The following is a 13259-nucleotide window of genomic DNA, read 5'->3' as shown; positions in this document are numbered from 1 at the left end:
TAATGAGCTCATTTTTAATCCTATCCAACCTGCTCACTCCGAGCGAGAACCTCAATATCTTCATTTATGCTATCTTAAGTTCTGTTTCCTGTTGTTTCTTCAGAGCCACCGTGTCTAATCCATACATCATCGCCGGCCTCACCACTGTTTTATAAACTTTGCCCTTCATCCTAGCAGAGACTCTTCTATCACATAGAACACCAGACACCTACCGCCAACTGTTCCATCCCGCTTGTCGCATTTCTTCACTTCCTTACCACATTCACCATTGCTCTGTGGTGCATTGTGTTGAACCAGAGTGCCTGGAGAAAATCCACGCAAACCCAAACTCCACACATGGGTCCGGGATGGAACTCGGGACCGCAGAAATGTGAGGCCTTTCCAGCTGATCCACCGTGCCACTGATTTATTTCTTCTTCTTTTCCTTTCAGCTTGTCCCATTAGAGGTCGCCACAGCGTGTCATGTTTTTCCATCTAAGCCTATCTCGTGCATCTTCCTCTCTAACACCAACTGCCCTCATGTCTTCACTCACAACATCCATCAACCTTCTCTTTGGTCTTCCTCTTGCTCTTTTGACTGGCAGCTCCACCCTCAGCACCCTTCTACCAATATTCTCACTTCCCTCTGGACAGGTCCAAACCTTTGAAGTCTGCTCTCTTGAACCTTGTCTCCAAAACATCCAACTTTGGCTGTCCCGCTAATGAGCTAATTTCTAATCCTATCCAACCTGTTCACACCAAGCGAGAACCTCAGCATCTTAATTTCTGCTACATCCAGTTCTGCTTCCTGTTGTCCTGTTGTGAGTCTGTATTTTTATTTTATTTTTATTTGTATATATTTTTCTTTTTATTGGTCATTTCTTCAAGTGTCATGGCCCACAGCACCTAAACACAAAAATACAAAAGACCAATTCAACAAAAACGACACTCCCTGAGCTGATGAGAAAAAATGTTACTTAAACCTGAGAGTAGCAATAGAGTAGAGTAGTCGAGTAGCAAAACAATGTTCTCTAGTAAGAATACTGTTAGTTGACAATAAAGTAAGTCAGGTAACAGTAAAAGTAGTCTTCCAAAATATTAAGTACAAAATAAAAACTATAAATTGAAATTATTACTGCACTGCTTGTAGCTCAGCACTTATCTCAACCTCTGCTCCACATGTGGAAATCACTGTATACCTCATCCAAAGAGACAGATTGATCAATCTCATGATCTGCTGGAGTTTGAGGAAGGTCAGTTACCCAGCGGGCAGTCTGGGTATCACTCTGCTTCGTGTGACCCGAAGAAGCCACAGTATCATGACTTAGCTTCGAGCTGTGAAGAAAAGGCTCTGCTTCATGATCAATCTCCCCCCATGATGGCAATAGCAAGAAATTAACAGGCATGATCAAATTCCAATGGGCTGTCTTACTCTCGCCTGTAACAGGATGCCAAATGCTGTAGGCGTGTAACTTGTCGTTGTTACTTACAACTACATACTAGTTTCTTTTTCCCTCTTTCACCTCTGTTCGCCAACAGGATCTTATCACCCACTTCAACCAAGAAACCCTTTCTTTCTGTTGTAATTTATGGCTTGTTTAGTTTGTCGATTGGTAATATGTGTCTGTGCAACAATTGTTGCCTCCCTCAAATCTTTCCCCAGAGACTGTACGTACTTATCAACATCAACAGTCTCTCCATCCAACAAAGCTCTCTTGAGCATCACATCAACAGGCAAGTGAGGAGTGGGGCTAAACATCAGAAACTTTTTAGATTATCTCTCTCACAGTGGGCGTGCACCTACAATGAAAATTTTAGACCCCTCCATGATTTCTAAGTGGGAGAACTCGCAATATAGCAGGGTGTTCAAATATTCATTTTCTTCACTGTATTTCTCCGCCACACCAGACCGACGCATGCAGTACCACAGTTCCTCCGTTGGTACTCTGTCATAGGCTTTCTCAAGATCCACAAAGACACGATGTAGGTCCTTCTGACCTTCTCAGTACTTTTCCACTAGCATCCTCAAGGCAAATAAAGCATCTGTGGTACTCTGTCTAGGCCTGAAACCATACTGTTGCTCGCAGATACTTACTTCTACCCTGAATATAGCCTCCACTACCTTTTCCCATAACTTCATTGTGTGCCTCATCCACTTTATTCCTCTATAGTTTCCCTAGCTCTGCACATCGCCTTTGTCTTAAAAATTGGAACAAGCACACTTTCCCTCTATTCTTCAGGCATCTTCTCACACGCTAGTATATTGTTGAATAAGTTGGTCAAAAACTCTACAGTCCTCTCAACAAATTGCTTCCATACCTCCACAGGTATGTCATCAGGACCAATTGCCTTTCCATTTTTCATCTTCTTTAGTGCCTTTCTAACTTCCCCCTTACTAATCATTGCCACTTCCTGGTCCTTCACATTTGCCCCTTCTACTCTTCCATCCTTCTCATTTTCTTTATTCATCAATTGCTCAAAGTAATCTTTCCATCTATTTAGCACACGACTGGCACTGGTTAACATATTTCCATCTCTCGCCTTAATCACCCTTACCTGCTGCACATCCTTCCCATCTCACTGTCTGGCCAACCTGTAGAGATCCTTTTATCCTTCTTTCGTGTCTAACCTGGTGTACATGTCGTCATATGCCTCTTGTTTAGCCTTCACCAACTCTACCTTTGCCCTACGTCACATTTGAATGTATTCCTTTCGCCTCTCCTCAGTCCTCTCAGTGTCCCACTTCTTCTTCGCTAATCTCTTTCCTTGAATGACTTCCTGTATTTTTTAGTTCCACCACCAAGTCTCCTTCTCCCCTTTCCGACCAGAAGACACACCAAGTACTCTCTGTCTGTCTCTCTGATCACCTTGGCTGTCGTAGTCCAGTCTTTCGGGAGCTCCTCCTCTCCAGTGAGAGCCTGTCTCACCTCTTTCCGAAAGGCCGCACATCATTGTTCCTTTCTCAGCTTCACCGCACGGTTCTCTGCTCTACCTTTATCTTCCTATTCTTCCTCCCCACCACCAGCGTCCTCCTACACATCACCATCCTATGCTGTCGAGCAACACTCTCCCCTACCACTACCTTACAGTCAGTAACCTCCTTCAGATTACATCATCTGCGGAAAATATAATCCACCTGCGTGCTTCTACCTCCACTCTTGTATGTCAGTCTATATTCCTGCCTCTTCTGGAAAAAAGTGTTCACTTCCATCCTTCCTCCTTTCCATCCTTTTTCCAAAGTCCATCAAAACCATTGTCAGCACCATGCTACCCACTATTGAGGACTTGCACCCAACGTGAATTAGGTCCAGAGCAGGCAGGATCCTGTTGGATTCTGCATGATTTGGCCACTAGCTCTTCCAGCTCCTTGCGCCGGAAAGCGCTACAGATCAATGAAAGTCAAAAGTAGCGGGCATTCGAACAGTTTTTCCCCTCTGCCAATTAAGTCATCAAATTCTTGATCAGCGGACCTAGTGTTTTTCTGCCTTATGCCATGTTAGGACACTCACTCACATCCTGCTGGTCCAATCAGTATGAGTATTCATAATATTTTTGTGAAATATTTTGTAGACCGCATGATTTGTCACTTTAAACTGCTCCCCTTGCACAATTGTCATTGCACTGGTCTATAACAGGAACCGCAAACGGGTAAAGGCACTCTGTACAAGCTTAACACAATGTGGAACGTTAACACACATATCTCTTACCTGTCCTTAATGAAGATTTTACATCTTGCACGACTTATAAGGAATAGTTCCTATTCACAGAAATTTCTCTTGTTCTTTGTTCTTGTTGCTTTGTTGTTCTTTGTTCTGAATGTTGTACTAGGGCAGCACCGACAGCCAAAGAAAAATTCCTTGTTTGTTTTTACACACTTGGGCAACAAAGCTGATTCTGATTCTGATCTGTCCCTCAAAGTTACTTTTCTGGATGCCATACTTTCTCATCACTTCTTCGTCAACTCTGTTTCCTTCGCCAACATGTCCATTGAAATCTGCACCAATCACAACTCTCTTTCTATGTGATGGTCAGGACTACTTCGTCTAGTTCCTTCCAGAATTTCTCTTTCAACTCTAGGTCACATCCTACCTGTGGGGCATAGCCGCTTATCACATTATACATAACACCCTCAATTTCAAATTTCAGCCTCATCACTTGATCTGATACTCTTTTCACCCCACAAGACATTCTTAGCCAGCTCTTCCTTTTAAATAACGCTTACTCCATTTCTCTTCCCATCTACTCCATGTCAAAATAATTTAAACCCTGCCCCTAAACCTCTAACCTTACTCCCTTTCCACCTGCTTTCTTGGATGCAAAATATATCAACCTTTTTCCTAATCATTATGTCAACCAATTCCTGAGCTTTCTCTGTCATAGTCCCAACGTTCAAAGTCCCTACAATCAGTTGTAGGCCCTTTTCTTCTTCTGCTGATGAATTTGCTTTCCCCCTCTTCTTTATCTTCGACCCACAGGAGCTGAATTTCCACCGATGCAACGCAGGTTTATGGTGCCGTGGGCGGGCGTTCTTGAACCGGGCCACAACCAATCCGGTATGGTGTTCTTTAGATGAACGCTCATATTTTGTTTGGCACTGTTTTACGCCGGATGCCGTTCCTGACGCAACCCTTTGCATTTATCTACGCTTGCTTGCACCGGCTTGTGCCACCATAGGGCTCCATTGGTGTTTATTTATTTATTTGTTTGTTTGTTTATGTATTTATTTATTTTACCATGGAAGCTTTCATCTGGGCAGTTGTCAAAGATGGTCGTAAAATAAAGCACTATTGGGCTAGCATCTAACTTCAGTCAAATACAAAAGTGAGTACAGACCATGCCCTGTTATATATTGTTATTAATGCTCTCAAGTTAATTTCTGACATAACTGGAAATTCCTTCTCTGGTCCCTCCGGATGTCCCTGCAACAAAATATCTGATCTCCTAGCCCTCCCACCCCCCGCTGACAGGATGTCCATTCACATCCTGTCAGCGGTGTCCTTCCTTTATCACCCCAAACTATTATTAGACACCCAGCATCAGCTGTTCTGCTTGTGGCATGCTTTCGTCAAAATATCCAGAGGATTAAGAATTATAGCGCACTCTTGACATAGTACTCAACCAAATCTGAAAAGAGCAGCCCCGTCTCGTGCAAGTGAACCACTATCCACGAACGGAAACAACACCTAATCACAATGCTGCCAAACTACATTTGTGGATTATTCTATGCAGTGGAGGGAGCATCGCCAAAAACATATGCCACCAACCCCATGTTGACAACTTCACTGCCGTGGGCCCAGCTGCCTCCAGCAGCAGCTCCACAACTGCACCTTATTGACGCTAATTAGGCCAGGCATATAGGCTTTATGTCTTTCATTCTCACTTGCCAGTTCCGTGTGCTTGAGACTGCATTAGTCTGCTTGAGTATACGAGCCTCTTGTTGTGAATTCGCCTCGTTGTCACAGCAGGCGTTCATGTGCCACCACAGCTAAGTCAAGTCTTGTTTTTTGCCTTGTAGTAATTCAACCTCGTCTTCATGTTTTTGGACCTTGCCTGTTGCCACGTGTTTTTGGACTGGTTAACTGTCTATGACCACTGCCTGGAATAAAACCACCCTCAACATCATGTCTCTGCCTTGGAGTCCTGCATTAGGGTCCTACCTCATGTCGTATGATCATGACAGAACAAATTGGCCCGAACAGGATCCAACAGTCAAAACGCGGTGTCGCCGTCATGCCGCCGGTCTGCCTCCCAGCGCACTCTGTCTGTTGACCTAGCGTCCCCTATCTGAGTGGGTTCTGTTATTTTGTTCTCTCCTACCTTGTCACCTGCACCACCCATGTGTTATGATTATCCCACATTATCCCGACCTGTTCACCACCACGTTTTGCTAGACTCAGATTTTTCTGATTTTATGGAAGACCTGGACTTATATGACTGCCTGCCCAATTCTGACTTGGATATAGATTGTTTTTTCCCTCCCTCGTTTTAGTCCCAGTCAATTTGTTTAACCTGCCCCAATTTCCAGCCACTGTGTGCCTAAGCCCAAGTCCTCTTCCTCTGACCTTTTCTGGGGCACCAGTTTGGCCATTTATCCAGTGCCCACACATTGTGGCCAGTGGAGGCTATCAAGTAGACCACAGCTTTATGCCTCACACTGCATTCAGCCAAAACCACACGAAGCAAAATCCACTAGTCAGTTATTTCATTTTATTTAACCCATGTTTTCCAGTTCACCTTCCCAAGTCCATGAGCACTCTGGCACTCTTGTATCCACTCCAACCAAGCCTCAATGGCAGCAGGCTGAGGAAGCGCACCTGATGACCCCCAGCCGCCTCTTGCTATTGTATCCACTGTGGCTGACCCCTAGGCGCCACTTGCTCCTATATCCACGGCGCCTGACCCCCAGCCACCTCTTGCTCCTGTCGCAAGGGCAACCACGTCCCTACCACCACTTGCTAATGTCTTGACAGAGGGCGTGCCCCAGCCGCCTCTTACCCACGCCTCTTCACTGTCAGAGTCCCAGTCACCTTTCGCCCACGCTTCTACTGTGCCGGAGTCCCAGTTGCTTCTGCCCCACGCTTCTCCAGTGCCCAAGCCCCAGCCGCCTCTCGCCTACGCATCTGCAGCATCCAAGCCCCAATTGCCTCTTGCCCACGCCTCAGCGGTGCTCGACCAATAACAGTGGACTATCGACCATGCCTTGGCAGTGCTCCACCAGTAGCCAGTGCCTCTCAACCACGGCTCAGCGGTGCTCAACCAACAGCGGCAGCTGTCGCCTCTCAACCACCCCTCAGCGGTGCTCAACCAACAGCAGCAGGTGCTACATCTCAACCACACCTCAGTGGTGCTCATCCAGCAGCAGCCGCCGCCTCTTGACCACGCCTCAGTGGTGGTTGACCAGTAGCCACCGCATCTCGACCACGCCTCATCAGTGCTCAACCAACAGCAGCAGCTGTCGCCCTCAACCACGCCTCAGCAGTGCTCAACCAACAGCAGCAGCCGCCGCATCTCGACCACACCTCGGTGATGCTCGACCAGCAGAAGCTGCCGCTTCTTGACCACGCCTCAGTAGTGCTCGACCAGCAGCAGCAGCTGCCGCATCTCAACCATACCTCAGCGGTGCTCAACCAACAGCAGCAGCTATTGCCTCTCAACCACACCTCAACGGTGCTCAACCAACAGCAGTTGCCGTTTCTCGACCAGGCCTCAGTGATGCTCAACCAGCGTCAGCAGACACCAGCTCTTGACCACGCCTCGAATTTGAACTTCGCTCCTCAGAACTGCGAGGCCAACACTCTAACCAGTTGCCCCACCGTTCCACCTATTTTACATATAAAAAAATGAAATAAGACAACAGTAACATTTTAAACCACAGAAATGAGTCCTTTTTCTGCTGTCAACTCCTGATTTTCCAAAAACAGTCGTGCTATCATTGTCCACCAATAGCAGCAACGTCTTTGCCAAGTGTATGTGACCATGAGTCTGTCTATGCGTGTTTGTGCATGCAGGTGTGAGTGTGTGTTATATCAAGAGACTATTCCATCCACCTCTTGAACCATGTTTGACAGCCATCAGCAAATGTTTGAGTTTAAACTTCTCCCTTACCAGTCAAGCAGAAAATCTACTTTTCACTATATGCTTGACTGGTGCATACAAGAATGGTCACACATGCCTGTGAAAGCTTACCTTGTGTCCAGCTGTGTTGGGCCCACTGCTCAACAGACCTGATATGTGAAAACTCTGAACAGTGTTCCACTAGGAAAACAAAAAGGACACTGATGAGATTCCACAGAACAGCAACACCCACCCACAGTAAGATGTGTCCATGTTCACCATATTTCTTACCATAAGGCGTTGAAGGAGACACTGGAAAGGCTGGAGTTGATGGGACAGATTCAAAGCTATCACTTTGGTCGCTGTAGACAACACAATGAAACTTGTCCTTAGAGAGATACAGCAAGGAGGAAGTAATGAGACAGGGCGGGATCAATACTCTTTCCACAGTGTTATGAGAGGAGAAAACCACACACATGAGCAGATATCTGTCTTGTGATGTGTGTGGGGGTAGAGACTGTTTTTTTGTGTAAACAGCCATGCTATTCATGTCAGCCAACTTCAAGAAAATAAAGAAGAGCAGAAAGCTCAATTCAAAGGATGTGAGAGACAAAGACTAAAAGATGTCATACCAAGCAAGTTTTGGGACCATAACATTTGTTGTTTTAATTCCATAATGACCACGTATAAAGTAACTAGTTGTGTGTGTTAGAGAAATATTAATTACAATATAACCAAACAACAATAAAACTGCTAACACTCAATAAATAAAAGTTCACCACACCCATTTTCTTCTTCTCTGAACTTGTATCATTCTTAAGACCATCAAACTTTTTTTTTTATCTTGTCACTTTTTTAACAGCGATTTTACAATGTCGCCTATGCTATGGGCTATGAGTTAAGTAGACATCATAAATGTCAAAGGTCACCATGATGTTGAGGCTAAGTGATGTAACACAGTTTGAGTTAGCACAACAAAAAGGCTTGCGCTTTCTTTGAACTGGTTGTCAACATAGTTATCACTCCCAACATGGAAATTGGGGGGAATGTGATATTGGGATCCTGGAGGATTCTATTTAGTGAAACGAACTGCTTAACTCTTTACCTGTGATGCCAAATGGGAAGGAGTGCTGACCAGGTAGTGCCTCAAGCATTGAGCTCTTTCCCTTCCTGATTCAAGACCATGAACTCCTATGTTGAGCGTGCAAAGACAAGAGTGGTCAGTCATATCACTGATCTGCTTCTTCTGCTTCCAGCCTGTACATGAGTCAAAGCGACAAATAAAAAGGTGAAAATCAGGAAAACAACAGCCGGGGAGGCAGACAAAGGAAGTCAGTCAGATAGATTAGGAACTAAAATGGAATCGTCTAAAAAAATTAAGTCAGGTTTGTTTTTTATGTGAAATAAGATTTCTATCAATATGTCTTCTTCTTTTTCTTTAGGCTTGTCCTCAGTACATTAAACCGGTTCAGGGTATACCCTGCTTGCTGCCCATTGACATCTGGGATAGGCTCCAGCACTCCTGCGACACTCATGAGGAAAAGAAGCTAAGAAAATGATGGATGGATTAAAATGTTATGGCCCGCTGTAATAACCAAAATCAACATTGGAAATTTACTCTAAGGTGCTGTGTGCTACAAATGCTCATGTTTGGTTTGTCCTCAAAAAAACTTTGTATTTATCAGCTTGTTGTGCTTCTTTCATCAAGATGAACTCTATGACTCAAGCAGGTGTCACTGTGGTTAGATGAAAGAGAACACTTGAAAAAAATTATGTAACAACAAGGCTTATACTTTATGAATTTGTTCTTTAACAAGAAATGGAACAGAAAGTGGACATGGAAAAGCATTTTCTTCTTCTTTTCCTTTCGGCTTGTCCCGTCAGGGGTCTCCACAGCGTGTCATCTTTTTCCAGCTAAACCTATCTCGTGCATCTTCCTGTCTAACACCCACTGCCCTCATGTCTTCTCTCCCAGCATCCATCAACCTTTTCCTTGGTGTTCCTCTCACTCTTTTCCCTGGCAGCTCCATCCTATGCACTCTTCTACTAAAAGAGTCACTCACTCGCCTCTGGACATGTCCAAACCATCGAAGTCTGCGCTCTCGAACCTTGTCTCCTAAACATCCAACTTTGGCTGTCCCTCTAATGAGCTCAATTCTAATCCTATCCAACCTGTTCACACCATGCGAGAACCTCAGCATCTTCATTTCTGCTACCTCCAGTTCTGCTTCCTGTTGTTTCTTCAGTGCCACAGTCTGTAATGCATACATAATGGCTGGCCTCACCAGTATTTTATAAACTTTGCCAGCTCTTCCTTTAATATAACCCCTACTCCATTTCTCTTCCCATCTACTCCATGGTAAAATAATTGAAACCCTGCTTCTCAGATTCTCGCCTTACTCCCTTTCCACTTGCTCTCTTGGATGCACAATACATCAACCTTGCTCCTTATCATCATGTCAACTAACTCCTGAGCTTTTCCTGTCATCTTCCCAACATTCAAAGTCCCTACACACAGTTGTAGGGTCTGTGCATGCCTCTTCTTCTTCTGCCAACTAGGCGGGGGGAATGCACATTCAACAGAAGGAATTACAGTATTTATGGATTGTACAGTCCGAAACAAATTTCACATTGGAAGTGACCATAGATTGGTTGTGATCAAAGTGCAACTCAACTGTTTTTATTCTTTCATTTTCCCCTTAACCTATACACCATGCGCACAAATTAGTTTTTGACAATTTGGGGGGCAGGCGGGGGGAATGCATATTCAACACAAGGAATTACGGAATTTATGGATTGTACAGCCCGAAACAAATTTCACATTGGAAGTGATCGTATATTGGTTGGTGTCAAAGTGCAAATCAACTGTTAACTTGACCGAAATGAACTTCTAAAGCACAAGCTTACCAATTTAAACTTAATTTAAAAAAAAGAACCGACAAGTTTCAAATATATTTGGCCACACACAACAACGAAATTGTAAATGACAGTGTTCAAACTGCAGTAGTGACATCAATGAGAAAGACAACAACATACAGAATATCTAAAGCTCCTTTAGACGTAATCAAAAATTGGCGAGAAATAGTAAAGCAAAGTAAATTTAAAGAGCCACCGACACGTAAAGCATGATTTTTAGTATGTTTTTGATGAAAAAAAGGCAGCCGGAGTGGACCCATCCGTTTTTTTTTTCACCACACATTATGATGTTGTCATATAAGGATTTCTGTATCTCCCGCCATGTGAAAATCCTCTCGAGGCATTCGTTTTGGAAAAGAAGCAGGAAGTGACAGATTTCCAGACACCCACACTGGCAGGTTCCTGTCTTAATACTAGTTTTACCGGCAGGAAAATAGCCCTTTTTTCCTGCGTGTTAGCCAAAATGCCGTCTTGTTGTATTGCTGAATATTGCTCGAACACTCGGGAGGATGGATTCACTCTTGACACGTTTGCAAAAGACCTGGTTCGTCGTGAAAAATGGATTGTACAGGTGCAAAGGACGAGAGCTTTGTGGGTTCCAAATGACAGGTAGGTGTGTATAGAGCTATTAAAAAAAAAACAGTTGGGGGGGGGGACGACGGCGTTGGCGTTGTTCATTGCTGGCGGCAGCATTGTTCATAGCCCATTGTGTCGGTGTTGTTCATCGCCGCTGCAGGAGGGGGATCAGGTTGGGATGTCGAGTGTGACAACGCTCCACCCATTTTTTTTTTTCATGTAGACATTGAAGTGAATAATAATATATGTAGTTTTCATAACAATATCTACTTTAAAATGTATCAAGGCATGTCGGTGGCAGCACATTTCACAGAAGGTAACTCAATGTGTTTTACATTATTAAAAGCATTTGAATACAAAGAAATAAAACGTTTAAAACATCCATATTCACAGCAGCCACCGCTGCGACTTACTGCTGTCGGCAAGATCACATTCCTGGAATTGCAGTTGGACAGAGTGGTATTTGTGAATCTAAATGCCGGCTTCTGTTTGGGAATGCCTCACTTAGAAAGTCCCTCTCAGCTTCTGATCCCTGGCCTCTTCTTACTTTATGTGAGTTAGCTATTTAAAGCTTATGTTAATTGTGCTACTCAAATGCTGCACACATTTTACCTCAATTCAACCAAAACGACCAGAAAATATTTTGTCTTCTATTTTTAATTTCTTGGGCTCAACAGAAACAGCCTGCATTGTCAGCTGGAATAAAACAAACCCAATGCCATCCATCCATCCATCCATGCATTCATTTTCTTAGCCACTTATCCTCACGAGGGTCGCGGGAGTGCTGCAGCCTATCCCAGCTATCAACCGGCAGGATGCAGGGTACACCATGAACTGGTTGCCAACCAATCGCAGGGCTATTGGAGACAGACAACAGTCGCACTCACAATCACGCCTAGGCACAAATTACAGTCTCCAATTGATGCATGTCTTTGAGATGTGGGAGGAAACTAGAGTGCCCGGAGAAAACCCACGCAGGCATTGGAAAACATTCAAACTGCACAGAGGCGAGGCTGGGACTTGAACCGCTGGGATTTGAACCCCGGTCCTCAAAGCTATGAGGCCAACGTTCTACAGCTGTGCCACAGTGGCACCCCAAAGACAAAAATGATGAGAACAATTTTTTTTTAATGAAAAAATGAAACTACAATGAAACACAGCGTATACTGCAATAAATGTCATAAAAAATGGAGATAATAAAAAATAATGAGCATGGGAATAAATGGTTTCAATCTGGATTTAAAAACATTCAGACTGGAGGCTGACGTCACCACTGTTGACAATTTACTCCATTTGTGTACCGCATAATAGCTAAATGCTGCTTCACCATGTTTGCTTTGGACTCTGCACGCCACTGTTTGATCCAAGTTGATCAATCTCAGAGCCCTACTGGGTTTATAATTCAGTTCGCATTTCTTTAATGTATTCGGGACCTTAACCATTTAGTACTTTATAGATCAGTAGCAGAACTTTAAAATGTATTCTCAAGCTGACTGGAAGCCAGTGTAAAGAGTTTAGAATTGGAGTTATATGCCCTGACTGAAGGAGTCACCGATGGGGTAGTGGTACACACGCCTGCCTTTGGTGTGGTCAGTGTGGGATTGATTCAGTGATGCTGTTAATATCTGCCCTGTGATTGACTGAAGACACCTTTTGCCCGAAGCTAGCTGGGATAGGCTCCGGATCTCCCGTGATCCTTGTGAGCATAAGCAGCTTGGATAATGGATGGATGGATTCCCTGACCTCTTTATTCTGCTCAGAAACCGAGCTGTGGCATTTTGAAAGCGCTGCAGCTGTTTAATGCTCTTTTTCGAGAGTCCAGTCAGAAGACCAATACAATAGTCAAGCGTATTTGAGATAAAAGCATGGATGAGCTTTTCCTGGTCTGCTTGACACATATAAAGAAATTGAGAAAAAAGGGCAACATTGTCAACAAAATTAAATATTTTGAATTGTGCAAGACAATTTAGAGAAAAATACAAGAACTGAGAATTTACAACATTTGGGTTGGTCAGATAATGCTTGAAGCTGGAAGTGAAGAGAAAAAAATGTTAAACGCGCATTAACTTGCCACAAGAAATAAATTTTTGGTTTGAAAATGGCAGATGGAATGATGTGTCACAGCCACCAAGAAATGATACATGAATGAATACATTAATGAAAGAATGTTATATAAACCTATACAGCGACCCTCAATGAATGATTACTGGAAAGATACCCCGCTATTAGGTGTC

At 43.9% G+C, this 13259-nt stretch overlaps 1 protein-coding gene across 10 annotated transcripts in view; it reads right to left on the bottom strand.

Moving 5' to 3' along the window:
* Window positions 1-13259, bottom strand: part of tns3.2 (tensin 3, tandem duplicate 2) — a 56821-nt gene that overhangs the window by 39311 nt on the left and 4251 nt on the right. For 7 of the 10 annotated variants that reach the window (XR_009795681.1, XR_009795683.1, XR_009795679.1 and 4 more), the window contains exons 4-6: window positions 8639-8790; window positions 7825-7921; window positions 7666-7734 (exon numbers count right to left, since the gene is read on the bottom strand). Coding sequence is in view for 5 of the 10 variants with exons in the window: in XM_061824575.1 (XP_061680559.1) it covers window positions 7666-7734; window positions 7825-7921; window positions 8639-8790 (318 nt within the window). In the remaining 5 variants the exon portion in view is untranslated. Of the gene's footprint in view, window positions 1-7665; window positions 7735-7824; window positions 7922-8638; window positions 8791-9012; window positions 9044-13259 lie in introns of those variants that run through there. The other 3 variants (XM_061824578.1, XM_061824576.1, XM_061824577.1) reach the window with 2 other exon arrangements.

The sequence above is a fragment of the Syngnathoides biaculeatus genome, chromosome 7, assembly GCF_019802595.1.
Source record: "Syngnathoides biaculeatus isolate LvHL_M chromosome 7, ASM1980259v1, whole genome shotgun sequence".
Lineage (NCBI taxonomy): Eukaryota > Metazoa > Chordata > Actinopteri > Syngnathiformes > Syngnathidae > Syngnathoides > Syngnathoides biaculeatus.
This window is presented reverse-complemented; position numbering and strand designations above follow the sequence as displayed.